This window comes from Peromyscus eremicus, chromosome X (genome assembly GCF_949786415.1).
Source record: "Peromyscus eremicus chromosome X, PerEre_H2_v1, whole genome shotgun sequence".
Taxonomy (NCBI): Eukaryota; Metazoa; Chordata; class Mammalia; order Rodentia; family Cricetidae; genus Peromyscus; species Peromyscus eremicus.
Window position 1 is genome coordinate 42664703 of NC_081439.1, and position 17846 is coordinate 42682548.

The 17846-nt window shown below is 45.1% G+C and overlaps 2 protein-coding genes and 1 pseudogene across 2 annotated transcripts; 2 read left to right on the forward strand and 1 right to left on the reverse strand.

The window, feature by feature from the left end:
• The first annotated feature begins 3813 nt into the window (after positions 1-3813).
• LOC131900357 (U6 spliceosomal RNA) lies at positions 3814-3912 on the forward strand (annotated as a pseudogene).
• A 5840-nt stretch (positions 3913-9752) lies between these two features.
• Positions 9753-10043, forward strand: LOC131899128 (non-histone chromosomal protein HMG-14-like). The gene has a single exon (XM_059250515.1). The coding sequence runs from the start codon at positions 9753-9755 to the stop codon at positions 10041-10043; it is 291 nt and encodes a 96-aa protein (XP_059106498.1).
• Positions 10044-11766: 1723 nt separating this feature from the next.
• On the reverse strand, positions 11767-16804 carry LOC131899098 (melanoma-associated antigen B4-like). Its single transcript, XM_059250476.1, has 2 exons — positions 16695-16804; positions 11767-13255 (listed from the first exon to the last, which is right to left on the reverse strand). Exon 2 carries the CDS (start codon positions 13192-13194, stop codon positions 12169-12171), a length of 1026 nt encoding a protein of 341 aa, XP_059106459.1. The 5' UTR covers positions 13195-13255; positions 16695-16804; the 3' UTR covers positions 11767-12168.
• Between the last annotated feature and the right edge of the window lie 1042 nt (positions 16805-17846).

A 17846-nucleotide genomic window follows, 5' to 3' on the forward strand; every position in this document is an offset into this window, starting at 1 on the left:
CTTCTGGAAGAAAAGGAGGCTCCCTTCCTTTTGAAAAGATTTTATCCACTATGTGAGGCCCATGCCTCCATGAGTCCCAGTAGGAGGCAAGAACCCTGCTGGGTAAATGCTTGTCAGTGATCTCAGCACAATGAAAGTCTTTCAGGTCTGACCAAAGGACCTAAGTGCTGTGTGACTGTTTTTCCTGGGTAACTCATCATTCACACTTGCTTGTCACCATCTTGATACTTTTTTTTCTCCCTCTTCTAAGTAGAGCCTCACCCCTTCTATTCAAAGGAATCTTGTCTCTGAAGCTATTTCCCACTCCACAAGGGGCTAAGTTCAACCCATGTCTTGGAAGTGCCCTCCCCTGGATAAAGTAGTGAGATTTTCTAAAGTGACTTTTCTGCCTTGTTTGTCTTTAGTTCCCACTGTTGCTTTTCCCCACACACTTTTGTTCTGCTGGGGTCTTCTATCATTTGCATTTTGGTTCATTACGTTACTCCGATCAAAGCTGAAGAGCCTCCCTTGCTTGACATAACAATGCTCCCTGGTCCCTTTAGATTACTCAGAATCTTAACCGAGTATGAGAAGCGATATTTCTAGTCAGGGAGTGGCTGTGGAGTAGGTCTCTCTGCAACAAACTTCATATTCTGAGGTGCTTGCGTCCTTATTTCTCCCATATGTGTGTTTGTATCTCAAGCTTTTAAAAAATTTTCTGGAGGTATAAATAGTTCTGGGAAATGCCCAGTCCTACCAAAAGGAGAGTTAACATTGTTGTTGGCAAACCTTCTCAGTTTGATTCAAAGGTATATTGTTTGTTAATTTGTTAACACTTTAAAATGAGTAGCGCAGTGAAATATATATATCAGAGACAAGATTCCTTTGAATAGAATGGGTGGGGCTCTACTTAGAAGGAGAAAGCTCACTGCCCAAATATATGTATGTACTGAACTATAGATATATGTACTGAACTATAATTATGCCATCTCCTGAAAGTGTTCTTAGGAAAAACTTTAAGTGATAAATTATCATGAGTAAACTAGTCACTCGTCACGTTGACCAGACATAAATTTCTTACAATGTATCCCTGACCTCAAGGTTATGAGAACAGCCTGACTCTTTAACTGCTGCCTTTCCACTTCTGTAAACAACATCTGCTTGCTTCCTGCAGGCGTCTATAGCTGCCTTTCTGTATATGTCACCTAATTGTGGGTTTTGGTTTATAGTTCAAGCAAACTGAAAGTCAGGACTGCTCCCTGCTACTTTGTATGTGAAAGCCTCACCAGCAGAGAATAAAGGCTCCATATTATTTGACTTATTTGGGCCTCTCAGGGGGGAGTCTCTCTTCAGGCACCCTGCAACATTTTGGAGGTCCCACCAATATACCTGAAGAGAAAACCCTCAGCCCTTGAGGTAGGGCTCCTTCCAGACAAGGGTAAGGGCTGTTGGTCCTAGGGTAGGTGACTGAGAGGACGTTCCATGGCCTTAGGAATTGACTATGCCTCACCAACTTTCCCCTAAAAATTTTTAAAGGAGTCTACCTGCATCTCTGAATTCAGAACCTTCAAAGAGAAGATAAACCTAGGTTTCTGGTTTCTCGTCAGTCTAGGGTGCTAATTGGGGGACTCGTGGAAAAAGCTTTATGTAGCCTAAAGATTCCAAGTCTGTGTTGTGGCTGGGACACTGTCACACACCCTCAGGATCTGGTTTGTCTTGGTGGCCACCAATCTATGTCCTATGTCTGTTTGTTTCATTTTTGTTGTCTCGGTCTATTGTGTTTCTGTGACCTCATTAACCCTTTCCAGTTACAGGAAGACATGGGGAACCAACCCATGTTGATGCTCTCAACCCCTCTCTAGGAATACATTTTACAAAACTTTAAATTAGCTTTCAAAGCACAGGAATCAGAATTTGAAGTCCACTTCTCCAAGGGGGAACCCCCCCCCCCCCGTTCACTTTGTGAACTGGATTAGCTAGCTGTCTGTGTGGGTTGACCAGATACTAAGTCATTCTATATCAAAGTTGCTGCTGCCAGGTACAGTGTGGTGATATATTGTGTCTCCCAATATATTGTTCACCCTAATAAACTTACCTGGGGTCAGAGGACAGAAGAGCCACTAGATAGACATAGAGACCAGAAAATGGTGGCACACACCTTTAATCCTATCACTTGGGAGGCAGAGATCCATTCGGATCTCTGTGAGTTTAAAGCCACACTGGAAACAGCCAGGCATGGTGACTCACGCCTTTAATCCCAGGAAGTGATGGCAGAAAGCAGAAAGGTATATAAGGCATGAAAACCAGGAACTAGAGCTGGTTAAGCTTTTAGGCTTTTGAGCAGCAGCTCAGCTGAGATCCATTTGGATAAGGACTCAGAGGCTTCCAGTCTGAGGAAACAGGATCAGCTGAGAAGTTGGCAGGGTGAGGTAGCTGTGGCCTGTTCTGTCTCTCTGGTCTTCCAGCATTCACCACAATACCTGGCCCTGGGTTTGTTTTTATTAATAAGACCTTTTAAGATTCATGCTACAGTTTAGTCTACTATTCTAGGAAGACCCAGCACCTGGATCAGTTTCCCTACATTAAAATATGGCTGGATATCCTGGAAATGCAACCTTCCTGGTTCCCAGAGTGCCACAAACTTAGAATCCAGATCTTAGAAATGCAGGAGAAAAAGCTTTCCATACTGCCAGGGGACCCTGATCCTGAGCTTCCACTGCCACTTTCGCCCTGCCTGTGACTCTTCCAGAACCTACCCCTCCTGACTGTATTCTTAGTCCTTCCCACACCTGCAGCGGGTCCTCCTATGCCCTACCTCCCTCCTCTCAACTTTATGCAAGGCTTCCCTACAGAGTTGTACTCACAAGACCCAGGTATAGCCCAACCTCCAGCCCAGTTGCCCCCCAGGGTCTTTGGTTTCCCTCCAAGGGAAGACACTGGTGATGATGGTACCCCTCCCATGGCTGTATTTATGGTCTATATTCCCTTTTCTGCCAGCAATCTTTATAGCTGGAAGAATCATCCCCCACCTTCTCTAACAAATCTCAAGGTTTAATTTCTCTTTTTGAGACAATGTTTTTCACTCATTGGTTTATCAGGGATGACTGCCAAAGCTCTTCCAAACACTCTTTACTTCAGAAGACAGAGGATCTGGAGGGAAACCAGGAAGTCAGTAGCCCCTGAGGACCCCTGATTTAGGAAACTGTCTTTCCTTCTACCAGACCTCAATGGGGCCTTAATATTGAACAAGGTAAGGGGAATCTTGGGAATCTTGATACTTACTGCTGCACGCTGATAAATGGTGTCTGCAATGCTGCACAGAAGCCCACAAATTTGTCTTAGGTTAGTGAAGTTTTGCAAACACCAGCTGAAACTCTTGTTACATTTCTGGAGAGGCTGTTGGAAGTCTACTGGACATATACATCCATTGGTCCAGAAGCCCTAGAAAACAGGGGCTATAAACATAGCCTTTGGCACCCAGTTAGCCCTGGATATTAGAAAGACCTTCCAGAGGCTAGAATGATTTGAGGGAAAGATACTCTTAGAGTTAGTGGAAGCAGCTTAGAGAGCCTTTAATAATCGAGATTTGCCAGAAGATAGACAGGCAAAAAGGTAGGAAAGGCAATTGTTGAGAGCAATGGGGATGTATAGTCTGCCAGAAGGTAATAAATAAAGCCTCCAGAAGGGACCAGGAAATGCAGCGAGACCGCTCAAATCTCCTCTAGCCTGAAATCAATGTGCATATTGTAAAAGAGGACAGTGGAAAAAATGAAGGTCTGAACAAATGGGCTAAAACACCCAAGGTAAAAGTCCTCCAATTAGAAACTGAAACGGGTGCTCTCTTCCGCAGCACATATACTAAAATGGCAACGATACAGAGAAGATTAGCATGGCCCTTGCGCAAGGATGACACACAAATTCATGAAGCGTTCTGCGCAAGGATGACACACAAATTCATGAAGCGTTCCATAGTTCTTGGGATGTAAAATAAATGAATACATTTAATAATTAAAAAAAAAATAAAGAAACTGAAACTGCCTGATGGGAGCAGGGCTCAACTACATTAAGTTCTCACAAGCCAGGGTTACTTTACAAGTTGGGGGCAAGACAGTTTCCTGGTAGACGCTGGGGTGACTTTTTCAGTCCTAAAGAAATCCGACAGACCCCTGGCAAAAAGTAAAAGTCCAAGGTGCAACAGGGGAATCCGGCCAGGACTTAGGAAGAGGTGTATAGTCATGCACACATCCCTGGCTATACTGGAATGCTCTATCCTCTACTGGGCCAAGACCTGTTACAGAAACTACAAGCCACCATCACCTTTAAGGAAGACATGACAGAATTAGACTACAAACTCCCCACTAAGAGCCAAGTTACTTGTCCAGTTGTGGAAGAATACCAGTTACTATCTGAGCCATCCCCAGTCCAGCTGGAATCCACCCCACATCTGGCTGAATGACAAGTAAAGATTCCTGGGGTACTGACAGAAATAAATCCACCTGGACAGGCAATAGATCAAGCCCCAGTAGTAGTTCAGTTGACTACTACCACAGCCCCAATCCAAGTAAAACAATACCTCCATGGGAAGGGAAGGGGAAAAAAGGAATTGCCATTCATATCCAGAGACTCAGGGAGGCTAACATTTTAGTTTCTTGCCAGTCACCTTGGAACACCCCTCTCCTTCCAATCCAAAAACCCAGCACCAACAATTACAGGACTGTCCAATATTTGGGGAAGTAAATAAATGGGTAGAAATTATTTACCCCACATTTCCAAACCCATATATCATTCTTAGTCTCTTGCTCCCCCATTAAACAAGTCTACACTATTCTGGACCTGAAGGATGCTTTCTTCAGCCTGCTGCTAGTTAAAGTAAGCTAGCCTATATTTACTTTTAAATGGATGGATCCAGAAAAGTTATTTAATAGACAACTTACTTGGACTAGATTGCCAAAAGGATTTAAAAATTCACCCACCCTGATTGACGAGGCTCCCAGTGCAGATCTTCTTGCCTTTAGGAAGAATTACCCAAAGGTTACCCTCTTACAGTATGTAAATGATTTACTATTGGCTGCTGACACTGAGGCCAATTGCAGACAGGCCACAAAAGGCCTGTTAAGGGAGCTTCAAGACCGTGGCTTGAAAGGGTTTTCCAGTACAAGGGTATCTTAGCAATCCAGAACTAAGGAATATCACAACGTCACAGCACACAACAAACGTCACATAGGGATTTATTGGAGAGAAACAGAATGGCAGCTACCTCTGAGCGGGAACAGAGACAGCAGTGGGGTGGGCAGAAAGGGCAGGCTTTATGGGGATTTGGAAACATGCATAGTAAGCTAGTCCAAGTATTATTTGGCCATTAAGTCTGAGTCATAGGGGTGGGAATTTCAAAGTTCCAGGTTTGGGGACAGACCAGGGGCAAGATGATTTTTCCACTGGCCTGTTGCCCTACAGTGGCTACCATGTCTCCTCCAAGATGTCCCAATTATGTAGCACAAAAGCTACCTAACTAGGTTTTGTAAGTTACAAAGAAGAAAATACATCCTGTCCCAGAGATGTATTGAGGCAATCCTACAAATCCCTCAGCCTAAGACTAAGAAGCAAGTCCAGGAATTCCTCAGGACAGTGGGATATTATTGACTATGGATACCAAGTTTTACTGAAATTGCAAAACCACTACACTCAATTCTGAGAAGGGCTACTAAGTTCCTTCTTGTGGGGTGAAAGGAACAAAAGGCCTTTGAGATCTTAGAAATGGCCCCTCCAGAAATGACTAACCAGAAATAATCTGTTTCTAAGTGAGGCCCTGGGACTAGCAAAGGGAGTCCTAACCCAAACTTTAGGACCCCAGAGACACCCTGTTGCCTACTTACCCAAAAGACTTGACTCAGTAGCTGCTGGCTAGCCAACCTGCCCCAGAGCAGTAGTGGCCACTGCCCTACTTGTCAAAGATGCTGACAAACTGATACCAGGACATTAGCCTGGCTGGTCCACACACAGTGGAGGCCCTCCGACAGACCACCCCTGACTGATGACTCTCCAGTGCCTTCATCACACAGTATTAGGCCTTATTCCTTGTTCAGCCAATGTAGAAAGACCACTGCTCTTAACCTAGCTATGCTTCTCTCAGATGGTGATCCTGATGAGCCCCCTTCAAGACTGCCTAGAAGTGGCCCACACCATCTAAAGGTTTTGACCTGATCTCACAGACACCCTCTGTGCTCAGTGTGATCAGGTACTGTGCACTGATGGGAGTAGCTTTATAAAGGATGGAATGGGGTATGGTGGGGCAGCCGTGGTAAATAAACATAAGGTCATTTGTGCTCAGGCATTGGATCATGGGACATCTGCCCATAGGGTTAAATTAATAATAGCTTTCACATAGGCCCTCTGCCATGGGCAAGGGAAGACTGTAAACATGTTACAGATAGACATTATGCCTTTCCCAACAGCCCATGTTCATGGAAATATTTGTAAAGAGAGACGATTCCTAGAGGCTATCTGGCTTCCAAGAAAGGCAGCCATAATACACTGTAAAGGACATAAAATGACTCTCCGGAGGCCATAGGAAACAGGCTTGCCAATCAGGTGGCCAAAGAGGCTGCCCTAGGAGTGGGCCTCTGCAATTTTGTGTCTATATCTGAGCCTCTTTTACTACCTCAGCCTTCATACAAGGAAGAGAACAATAGCTAGCGAGCCCAGCTCCAGGCCACTGGAGATGAAACTAAAGGGAAGTACCTCCCAGATGGATGCCATTTCCTCCCCCAAACAGTGGGAATTAACCTGAATCACCAACTCCATCAAGGGACCAACTTGGGCAGTACAAAACCAACAGAACTATTAAGACACAAGTTTTACATGTCACATCTAGAAAAGATGGGTTGGGACACTGCCAGGTGGCATACACATTGTACCCAAACAACCACCGGGCCACCATCTAAGGTACCCATGAGAGTCGGGACTTGAGGAAAGATACAGGGAGAACACTAGGAGGTGGGCTTTACTGAGGTAAAACCAGGTCAAGATGGGACAGGCTATATTCCTTTGCCTGAAGGATGGTTTTTCACTTTTGAACAGTACACTTAGAGTTATCTTCCCACTAACTTGTCTCACAATACCCTTTGATATTTAAGCAAACTGTCAATTATTTTCTCAACAGTCCAGGAAGAAAAAAAGTCCAACAAGACACCGGAGTCAGAGACAGAGAGAGCCCTTAACTGAAGACTGTGATGATGATCTCTTCCTCCTCTCAAAAGCTGAGGCTTTGACCATCATGTTCTCTGTAATAAGCCTCCCCATTCTGGCTGCCTACACTGATAAGCAGCTTAGCTGGATGGCCTTTAAAATAGCTAAAGGTTTAAACGATATGTCCAAAGCCATTGCCTTATTAAATAAAGAACAAAAAGTCCACTGACAGGCTATAATAGATACAAGGGCCACTATTGATTACTTAATGTTACTGCACCATCAAGGATGCCAAGAAATTAGGACAATGTGCTGTTTTAATCTCTCTGACAGTAACAACTGAATTACTGGGAAAAAAACAGAGTTACAAAAACTTGCAGAAATGGTTACTCAAAATGGGGGCTGGGATCTGACTGGATGGCCCACTTCATTGTTACCAAAATTTACCTGGGTAAAGCAGGTGCTTATTTTTTTCTGTCTTATTGTTCTGTGGATCTTAATGCTCATTTTTATATGTCAATGTTTATCCTTTGATCCCCACCTCCCAGCCAATCAAAAGAAAAGGACATTAAAGATACAAGGGGCCCTAAAATGAAACTTCCAAGGTAGGAGTTGATAATGCGACTCATTCTCCTAGAACCAGTGAGGAATGTAGTGGGCTCCTGAACTATAGTTACACCATCTCGTGAAACTATTAAGAAAAACTTCAAATGTTAAAATTATCTTGGGAAAACTGGTCATTGGTCACATATTTCCATACAATGTGTCCCTGACCACTTAGGTGCTATCTTTCTGCTTCTCTCAACAATGTCTATTTGAATGCTGCAGATCTCCACAGCTGGCTTTCTATCTATGTCACACAATTGCAGTTTTTGCCTTGAAAACCTCATGCAAATTGGAGGTCAGGATGTTCTGTGCTGCTCTGTATGGGACAGCCCAGTGGGTGCAGAATAAGGGCTCCATATCATTGACTTATTCAAGCCTCTCAGGCGGTCTGTCCTCAGGTATCCCATAATAGTAGCTGTTCTACAAATTGTATGAGATAGGGAAACTATAGCACTGGAAACATCCAACGATAGATATATTAAGGGGAAAACTGATAAATTACTACCTTTATTAGAATTAGATTTGGGTGTAACTTCTGTCCTTTGAGTATTACTCCCCACATTAAAGTAGATATCCACAGTGGCCAGTGTTATGTCATATAGTTGAGGGAACACATGAGCTGGCAATTGCTCTAGAATGTCTCCCTCCATCCTGACCTCATGCCCCTTATCAGTTGAGGATACGTAACACTGAGAATATAAATATATGTCACTGAATAGTCTGTTTTTCCTGTGCTTATTTATACATTTTGAGAGTCTTGTTCTATGTATTTTAATTCAGTATTTTGATGAAAAGGTCCCTCCTTTACATCAGACACATGTTGAAATACTGAAAATAAAACTGTAAGAAGAGCCACAGACCACGAATCAACTTAGGAGGAATGGACTCTGAAAAAGGGACCTAGTCTCAAATCATAACTTTAAACTATTAAAACACACTCTAAGCTTCTCATTCTCCTGAGTGTTTGCTATGCAACTATTTCCTCTGAGGACTCAGGAAGAAATACTCCATCCTCCAGGAAGCTCCTTAAGCAGGAAGGTAAACGACTGAAAATAGCTCCAGGAAGCTCTTTAAATAGGAAGGTAAACAACTCGATACCTTCAGGAAGTTTCTGAAACTGACCAGATTCACTTGGCCATTCCCTGCCAGAGAAAACAACAAAAGCTCAGAGTCTCGCTTAAGACAAAAGGAAGCAGAGCTGCAAAAAAGACTCTCAGAAGAGCCAAACTGCCAAGACTCAGAAAAACTATGCTGCGACGACTTTCAAAGGTGAAAAGCTGCTAAGACTCTGAGACCAGAACAGCTGCCTGGAAGCAGCAGAAACCAGCCAAGCTGCTTGGAAGAGGTTTAGATCTACTACTGTAGCACTTGGGAAGGACAGTCTCCAACCTGGTGATCTTCCTGCAGGCTGTGAAGTGTGCTCTAAGTTCCCACTATTTTGACCAGTCAGTCACTCATTGGGGGGAGAGGGAGCTTTGGTGATACAGCAGTCTTTGAGACATTTCTTCTCCTGTATGTAACCCCAATAAAACTCATGGCTTACCAAGTTCGGACTTCGGTGTTATCTGTATTTTGGTCTGTTGTGGGCTATCTGGGGTGAAGAGACATGCATTGCATCTCCACAGGAAAAAAAATTTTGACATAACACTGAGAAATGAGTTTGAGAGGTTTCTTCTTGTAGGATTGAGAGAACAGTACAAAATGGACAGCATTTGCGTTTACCTGCCTCGTATGACCTTCATAAAACGTGGGAATTGGGCTGGAGAGATGGCTCAAAGGTTAAGAGCACCGACTGCTCTTCCAGAGGTCCTGAGTTCAATTCCCAGCACCCACATGGTGGCTCACAACCATCTGTAATGAGATCTGGCACCCTCTTCTGTAAATAAATAATAATAAAAAAAAAAACTAAAAAACACGTGGGAATTGGCCTCCACGGCAGGCAGCAGCAGTTCGTGCAGTGGCCACTACACAGTGCTGCCAGGATGCCCAAGAGGAAGGTTATCGCAGATGCAGCAGCAAAGGTGGCACCCAAGCGCTGCTCTGCGAGGCTGTTGGCCAAGCCCGCCCCTGCCAAGGCTGACGCAAAGCAGGAAAATGCTGCGGGAAAGGATACATCCTCATACAAGAAAGTGTACACGAAAGGGAAGAGAGGAACAAAGGGCAAACGGGCTGAAGTGGCTGACCAGCAAACTACAGATCTGCTTGGAGAAAATGGAGAGGCTGAAAACCAGAGTCCAGCCTCTGAAGTAGAAGAGAGAACCAGGTCCGACTAAGTGGGAATATTTTTATCAACTATTTACTAAATTTGAGTTTTTTAATAACTCTAGCAACATTTGTAAAAGGTGGTGGAAAATCCCACTTCATTCCATTTTTTTTAAGTGTAAAAGATTTTTTTAAGAGGTTAAATCAGCCAGGTGGTGGTGGTGCACACCTTTAATCCCAGCAGTTTGTGCAGTGGCGGCTACACAGTGCTGCCAGGATGCCCAAGAGGAAGGTTATCACAGATGAAGCAGCGAAGGTGGAACCCAAGCGCTCTGCACTGGAGAGGTAGATGCAGGCAGCTCTCTGTGAGTTCGAGGCCAGCCTGGTCTACAGAGTGAGATCTAGGACAGGCTCCAAAGCTACACAGAACCTGTCTCAAAAAAACAAACAAAAAAATCAAAACAAAACAAAATGTTTAAATCATTTGCTGATTGTTTATTTCTTGGTATAACCAGAAAATAGCAGGATATTGACTCAGGAGAGGCTGTGACTGTCTGGGGGTCACCAGAACATTTCATAGAGGGGGCTAGTTTTCTATCCTACAACAAAGCATGTTCAACCGCAATTTGGAGTCTCAGTTGTGCATTTGTTTCTGGAATATTTTCAGTTATATCTGGTCTTGTGTTTCTAGTAGAACCATTTCTTAAAAAACTACTCCTCAGTCCTTGCCCTGTCAGGACTGTCATGTCTCTGGTCATAGCAGTCCATTTTCCTAAAAAAAATGTGATAATGTGCTGTGAAATACGGAAATTGAGTATGTACTGTGTAGTTGGAAGTTTCTGTGCTGCCAGCAACTCCCAAATACCCAGCAGCTGCTTTCTAAATTACCACACAGAGGCCACATTAATTATAAATATTGGCCGGCAGCTCAGGCTCTTACCCTTAAATTAACCCATAATTCCTATCTGTTTAGCCACATGGCTTGGTACCTTTTCTCAGCCTGGCATTCTCATCTTGCTTCCTCTGCAGTCTAGCTGGTAACTCTCTGACTCTGCCCTTCTTCCCCCCCCTTAGTTTGGGTTTTTCTCCCTAACCTTATCCTGCCTGGCTATTGGCCGAACAACTTGGTTATAAAACTACTCACAGAGGACAAATCTTCACAGTGTACAGAAGGATCAGCCCTCAGCAGGACTGTATGTGGCATAAAACTGTGAGTCAGGGAATTAAAGATTACGAGGTTTGATTGTTATGTGAGGTCTTGGGGAAAATCTGCTAAGTTGTAGGCTGGAACATCACTGGAATAAGTTCAAAGAGAAACAACACATGGCTGTTTTGGTTACGTGAACACAATATATGACTTCAGAGTTTGGTATATAAAAGCTCAGTTGTGAAAGAAATTTTTTTTTTTAAAGTGGAAGTCATTAATATAAGCATTTTGATTTGATTCATTGCTACCTATCCACCTGGGATTATTTTTCTTCATGTTTAAATTGAAATACCACAGAGTATACAGCATTTTAAATTGCAATAAAATTAACTATCAGAAATGTTTCTTAAAAAAAGCAGCTTAAAAATGTTTTCTGTCCAATGCCACAAAAACCCGTTTCTTTCTTTATTGGGAAGAAAACTAGTTTTCATTCTCATGCATAATGAGATCTTCTCCTGGAATCTAGCACGGCATATCTACTTTCAATAAACATCTTCAGTATAAATCTGAAGACGTCCCAAGACTGGATGTTTAATTACTGTTTAGGTAGAGCATGAGTCTTAAAAAAGAGATCTGACTCACTGTGATTGAATTTCTCATGCATTCTTTAATATCAAAAACAAATGCAGGTGTACATCTCTTAAGTTTGAAAAAAGTAACTGATTAAACAACAAATGACCAACTTTCACTTTTGTCCATTTTCAAATATTTTGCTACATATTTTTCTATCTCCAAGATGTTTCCTCTATAAATGCCATGTTACTTTGATGTAGCACCGCCAAACTTACATGCAAAATCCCAATTTGTATTTCAAAATGTGAACATTCAACTTGACAAACAGCAGTAAAGAAACAGTCTACAAAATTTATCTGTATATATTCTAACTCTAAGTTAACAATTTGTTAAAACACCCCCAAAACCTTATCAACAACTTATTTGTAAAAAGATGAACAGACCTTTTCAATCATATAGCAGAGGCTACCTATATCTCACTTGTGAGTAGGATGGCTTAACTTGGTCTTAGTATGTCCCTTGGCCTTGCCCTTAGTGCCAGGCTTGGCTGCAGCTTCGGCTTTGGCTTTCTCTTCCTCTTCAATCAAAGCCTTCTCATAGAGAGATGAGTAAGCACTGGGCATGGTTTCACTGACTTTAGCTAAAAAGTCCATCACTTTCATCTTGCTGGTTTCAGCATAGGCTCTCGGGCCCCACAGGAACTGATACGATGGAGGATCCCCATCAGGAACCTGACGGTATTCCAGGTACTTTTCCTGCACTAGCTCTTTAGTAATGAGCTTCCTGACATCCCCAAAGATGAGATGTGGGACCCCATCATAGACTCCTAGCATATTCAGGAAGTGCCAGATCTCCTCCTCTGAAGCACAGTAGTTATTTAAGTAGATCACACTTAGGAGAGGGATCAGAATGCCCCTGGTGGGAAGACCCAGCTCATTGCTCCTACTTCCATCATCCTGGAAATCAAGCTTGCTGATAAGCATGTAGGATTGACCATTGGGCTGGATTTCTTTCAACTCCAGGCCAAACACCATATCCAAACGATATGTGGCTTTCTTGAGGATCTCGGGGAAGTGCTCCTTGAACCTTTTGTTGATAACTTTGAGCATCTCTCCCCTCTTCGCAGGCTGTTTAATTTTGTACTTGCAGAGCATGTACTCCACCAGCATTCCTGTCTTCCTTGATAAAAGATCCATCTGCATGCTCCCAGTGGAGAGTGGGGCCCTAAAAGAACTCTCACTTTTCTCTTCTTGGCCCTTTGCACCTTTCCCAGACCTTTTGTGGGCCATGTCGTTACTAGCAGTCACGGTGGGTGCCTTACCCAGTGGTATGCCAGTAGGAGGAGTGCTTGGCTTAGCATCTCCTGAAGCTTGATCAGAGCAGGCACGTGACTCCCCTTTCTCTGATGCCTTTGCCTGAGCATCATTTAGCCCCTGGGCCTCATCTTGGACCTGGCGACGTTTCTCTCGAGCGCGGGCCTTACTCTTCTTTCCTCTGGGCATGATGGCTGTAGTCAGGAAGAGAAAGCTGTAGTTTGGGTAGCAGAGCAGGTGATCTTGTCACCTAGATCAGGAAAATAATATACTATAAGCAGTCTTTGCAGATTTCAGACACCTTGGCTTTCCCTAAAATTTCTTTTCCCATATTTTGAGGAGAACACTATGGTAAGAATACACTGGGCTTTTGTTCTCCTGACCGGCTTCCATTAATTCTGACTTACAGAGTTGCCTGAGTACTCTTAGTTCTAATCATGTCCAGAATTGTTCTATTTTCCTTGCCATATGAAAGATGCCTAGGAGTCTGGAGAAGAGCTTCAGAGAACTCAATCTACTGAAATGACTGCGTACAGAGTACTGAGAATTCTAAAATGGTCCATCCAATGTTCTTTGGTGTCTTCAACCCTACTTGCGGTTCCTTTCCTAGGCTCCATGTTAAGCATAGCACCATGACCCTTCTTTTCACTGGGTCCTACAATATCAGACTAAGAATTTTACCTCTGGATTGAAATAAGACATGCTGATGGGCTAGGATGGTATCTCAATCCATAATGAGCTTGCCCTGAGCTTTAAACCTAGAATCCATGGGTAAAAAGCAAAGCGAAGTGTGGTGGATTGCATTTATAATCTCAGTTCTGGGATAGAGACAGAAGGATCCCTGGGCCTTTGCAACCAGCAAAGCTAGCCTATTTGCCAGATCCAGGCCATGAAGAAACGCCATCTTAAACACAAGATGGACAGCTTCTAGGGAATACCACCTTAGTTTGGCCTCTGGTTTCCACAAACATGCACTCACACATTGACACATACATATACACATGCACTGAGAAAACACAGATTTCACACGCACGCGCGCACACACACACACACACACACTCTCACAAAGATGTGAGGAAGATGCTGAAACTCACAGCACTAACCTTTGCCCTCTTGGGCTGAAAATGCCCTGGGAACACTGACTGTGGCTAGTCAGGACTACATGTCCAGGTCACACTATAGCGCCTCGACTTTCAGAGGCCCCATTAGTTTTGGAAGTGATTCCCTCACCTTCGTATATCTTCACTGATGTTAGGTACTGGATACCAAGGCTAAAGTGGCCTATACAAGACCAAGGCTGTTCCTTCTCAGAGAACACTTCTGAGAGGAGCAGAGAGGACTCTCACTTTACCAGCTCCGAATTGGGCAGCATTTTAAATATCCCTATGCTGTGCGCGAGGTTTCAGGTTGCATTCAACCAGGATGCTAGCTAGTATCCTGCTCAAACACTTTAAACTGACACTTTTTCTTTGTCTGCATTCATTTTACTAAGTTATGGGAACTGCTGTAAAATTCTTATGTATACCTCGTACACTTCATACTTTGCCCACTTCCCTCACCCACTGCTGTATTTCCTCATTCTTTTTCTCCTCACCCCACTTAATTTCCCATTATCCCCTTCCCCCCTCTCTCTTTTGAGACATTTTCTCTGTGTAACAGTCCTGGCTGTCTTGGAACTTGCTCTGTAGACCTGGCTGGCCTTGAACTCACAGAGACCTCCCTGCCTCTGCCTCCTGAGTGCTGGGACTAAAGGTGAGCACCACCACGGCCTAGCTTATCCTCTTATTTCTAACGGTAGGTGAGTTTTGGAAGGAGGCTTTAACTCTTTCACGTATTTACTCGTATTTAATAACATCTGCTTTTGCTGTCTTTGCAACTTTACCTAGGGCTCACGAATGCTAAACAAACACTGAGCTACTTTTCCAGCCTCTATCCCATTTATTTTATTTATTTATATTATTATTTTGATAGACACTGTGCTGGTCCCTTTTTTTTTTTTTTTTTTTGGTTTTTCGAGACAGGGTTTCTCTGTGTAGCTTTGCGCCTTTCCTGGAACTCACTTGGTAGCCCAGGCTGGCCTCGAACTCACAGAGATCCGCCTGGCTCTGCCTCCCGAGTGCTGGGATTAAAGGCGTGCGCCACCACCGCCCGGCTTTTTTTTGGCTTTTTAAAGACAGGGTTTCTCTGTGTAGCCCTAGCTGTCCTGGAACTTGCTCTGTAGACCAGGCTGGCCTTAAACTCACAGAGATCTGCCTGCCTCTGCCTCCGGAGTGCTAAATACATTTAATAACATCTGCTTTTGCAGTCTTTGCAACTTTACCTAGGGCTTCACAAATGCTAAGCAAACACTAATCCCCAGCTGTGCTGTTTCTCCCTCCGTTCCTGATTTTTAAAGTAGTTCAGGAGAACATAAAAGCCTCCAGATATGTATGGTTCCTTCTGACCTCCGTACGCTGGGCGAGGCTACCAAGTTAGGCCTCCTCTAACTCCCACCGGCTGGGCTGGGTGTGGCGTGGCCACCCGGTTAGGCCTCCTCTGACTCCCACGGGCTGGGCGTGGCCACCCGGTTAGGCCTCCTCTGACTCCCACGGGCTGGGCGTGGCCACCCGGTTAGGCCTCCTCTGACTCCCACGGGCTGGGCGTGGCCACCCTGTTAGGCCTCCTCTAACTCCCAAGTGCTGGGCGTGGCCACCCCGTTAGGCCTCCTCTGACTCCCACGGGCTGGGCGTGGCCACACGGTTAGGCTTCCTGACACCCACAGGATGGGCGTGGCCACCCGGTTAGGCCTCCTCTGACACCCACGGGCTGGGGGTGGCCACCCGGTTAGGCCTCCTCTGACTCCCAAGTGCTGAGGGTGGCCACCCGGTTCGGCCTCCTCTGACACCCACAGGATGGGCGTGGCCACCCGGTTAGGCTTCCTGACACCCACAGGCTGGGCGTGGCCACAGGGTTAGTCCTCCCACACCCACGGGCTGGGCGTGGCTATGTGAAGTTAGGCTTCCTCTGACTCCCAAGGGCTGGGCGTGGCTATCCTAAGCCTCAAAGTATCTCTTCCTTTTGGTTCACTGAGACCACCCACCACCCTGTGTTAGGGAGAGCCAACCCCGTGCCTTTCGCAGGCGGCTTTTTACAGTTCTTGGTTTTTCTGAGGTGGGGGTTGCAAGTGCCGCCTCAGGCATTTAAAAATCTGTACAGAAATTGCACAAGTTGGTGCTCTCATTCCACCATTAAAGTTTTAAGGACCCAACTCACATTTCACTGACATTAGGGTTTTTTCTAGTGTTTTAAATTTTTTTCCCCACACTATTATGTCTACATCTCTCTTTTTTTTAAACATTAGCTCCCTATCTTGAGGTGATTAAGTCCAGTCCACTTCCTTTGTTTGTGTACTCTCCCTGGGGCATTTTAGAGCCCAGGGCCAGGACAGCACATTGTGGACATGAATTCGGTTCAAAGTTCTCTCCTTACCATTTAGAAGCCAGAGCTTGGCTTTAACTGTGATCTAGGAAGCCACCATTTTCAGAATCAGGGTTGCTTTCTAAGACCAGGGTCCCTATTTCCTCCCAGAAACACGCAGAGCTACAAGACGACTCACATTTCCCCAGGGCAAGCCTGCTGACCTATGGGCGAGAGCGAGCACAGCTCCTGCGGTTATTATCTGCTCTTTGGTACACATTCAGGGTCCTTACCTTGACCGCAGACCTCCGGCCGAACTTGCCAGCAGCTGGTCCAGAGCAGCAAATGCGGCTTCTGTGCCACGGGCACTAAGACCCAGTTCCTCCCCTCCTCACAGGAAGCAAGGATAAACCACATCCGGTGAGGGGCAGGCTCTGAAGATTGACAGCAGGGCTGGGTTGCTATGGAACCCCTCTGCTGTGGAGGCAGTTTACAGGAGAGTCTGATTTCCTCACTGTGCTTCCCTAAGACACCTAGCCTTCCCCGCCCCCCCCCCCACTTTCCTCGTCTAGTGCACACAGAGCTTAATTCTCAGCCTCTGAAGCCCCCGCTTAACTCATGCTCCATCCACTAGCCATACTTCCATCCCCTCCACACACTACCTGACCCCGCCTCCTTCCCCTTTGCCTGCCCTGCCCCAGGCAGTGTGCAAATCTTCTTCTGTTTAGAGCTTAATTCTCAGCTATCAGGTACACTTCTCTGTTTTCCTATAATTCTGCTCCCCCCACCCCAGGGAGGGGGCAATGTGGCGGGGGATGGGGGAATAAAAGTTACCAGGTCACAACTTCTGTCTAGTATGTCCCAACTAGGAACAGTGAATCTTGAGCTCCTATATGCACCCGAGTCTGTCAGCTGCACACACAGCCCTCCCTGCCTCAGTAACATACATTCATATATTTATATTTACAATAAATGTGTGTATAAATGCATATATTATTTTATTTTTTTTCCATTTTGCATACCAACCACAGTTCCCCCTTTCTTCCCTCCTCCTGCTCCCCTCTTACCTCCCCTCACCCCACCCCACCCCCATCCACTCCTCAGAGAGGGTAAGGCCTCCCATGGGGAGTCAACAAGGTCAGGCCCAAGCCTCTCCCCACTGCATCAAGACTGAACAAGGTATCCCACCATAGGGAGTGTGCTCCAAAAGGCCAGTTCAGGCACCAGGGATACATCCAAGTCCCACTGTCAGGGGCCCCACAAGCAGACCAAGCCGTGTGACTCTCACCCACATTTAGAGGGCCTGGTTCAGTGTCCTGCAGGTTCCCCAGCTGTCCATCCAAAGTCCATGAGCTTCCCCTAGCTCAGGTCAGCTGTCTCTGTGGGTTTCCCCATTAGCCCTTGAAGTGGAAGTCTAGATTTACTGCAGAGATTGACAGCTTTAT

Coding starts and splice junctions, on each gene's coding strand:
- LOC131899128 (XM_059250515.1), top strand. CDS start 9,753: ATGCCCAAGAGGAAGGTTATCGCAGATGCAGCAGCAAAGGTGGCACCC.
- LOC131899098 (XM_059250476.1), bottom strand. CDS start 13,194: ATGCCCAGAGGAAAGAAGAGTAAGGCCCGCGCTCGAGAGAAACGTCGC.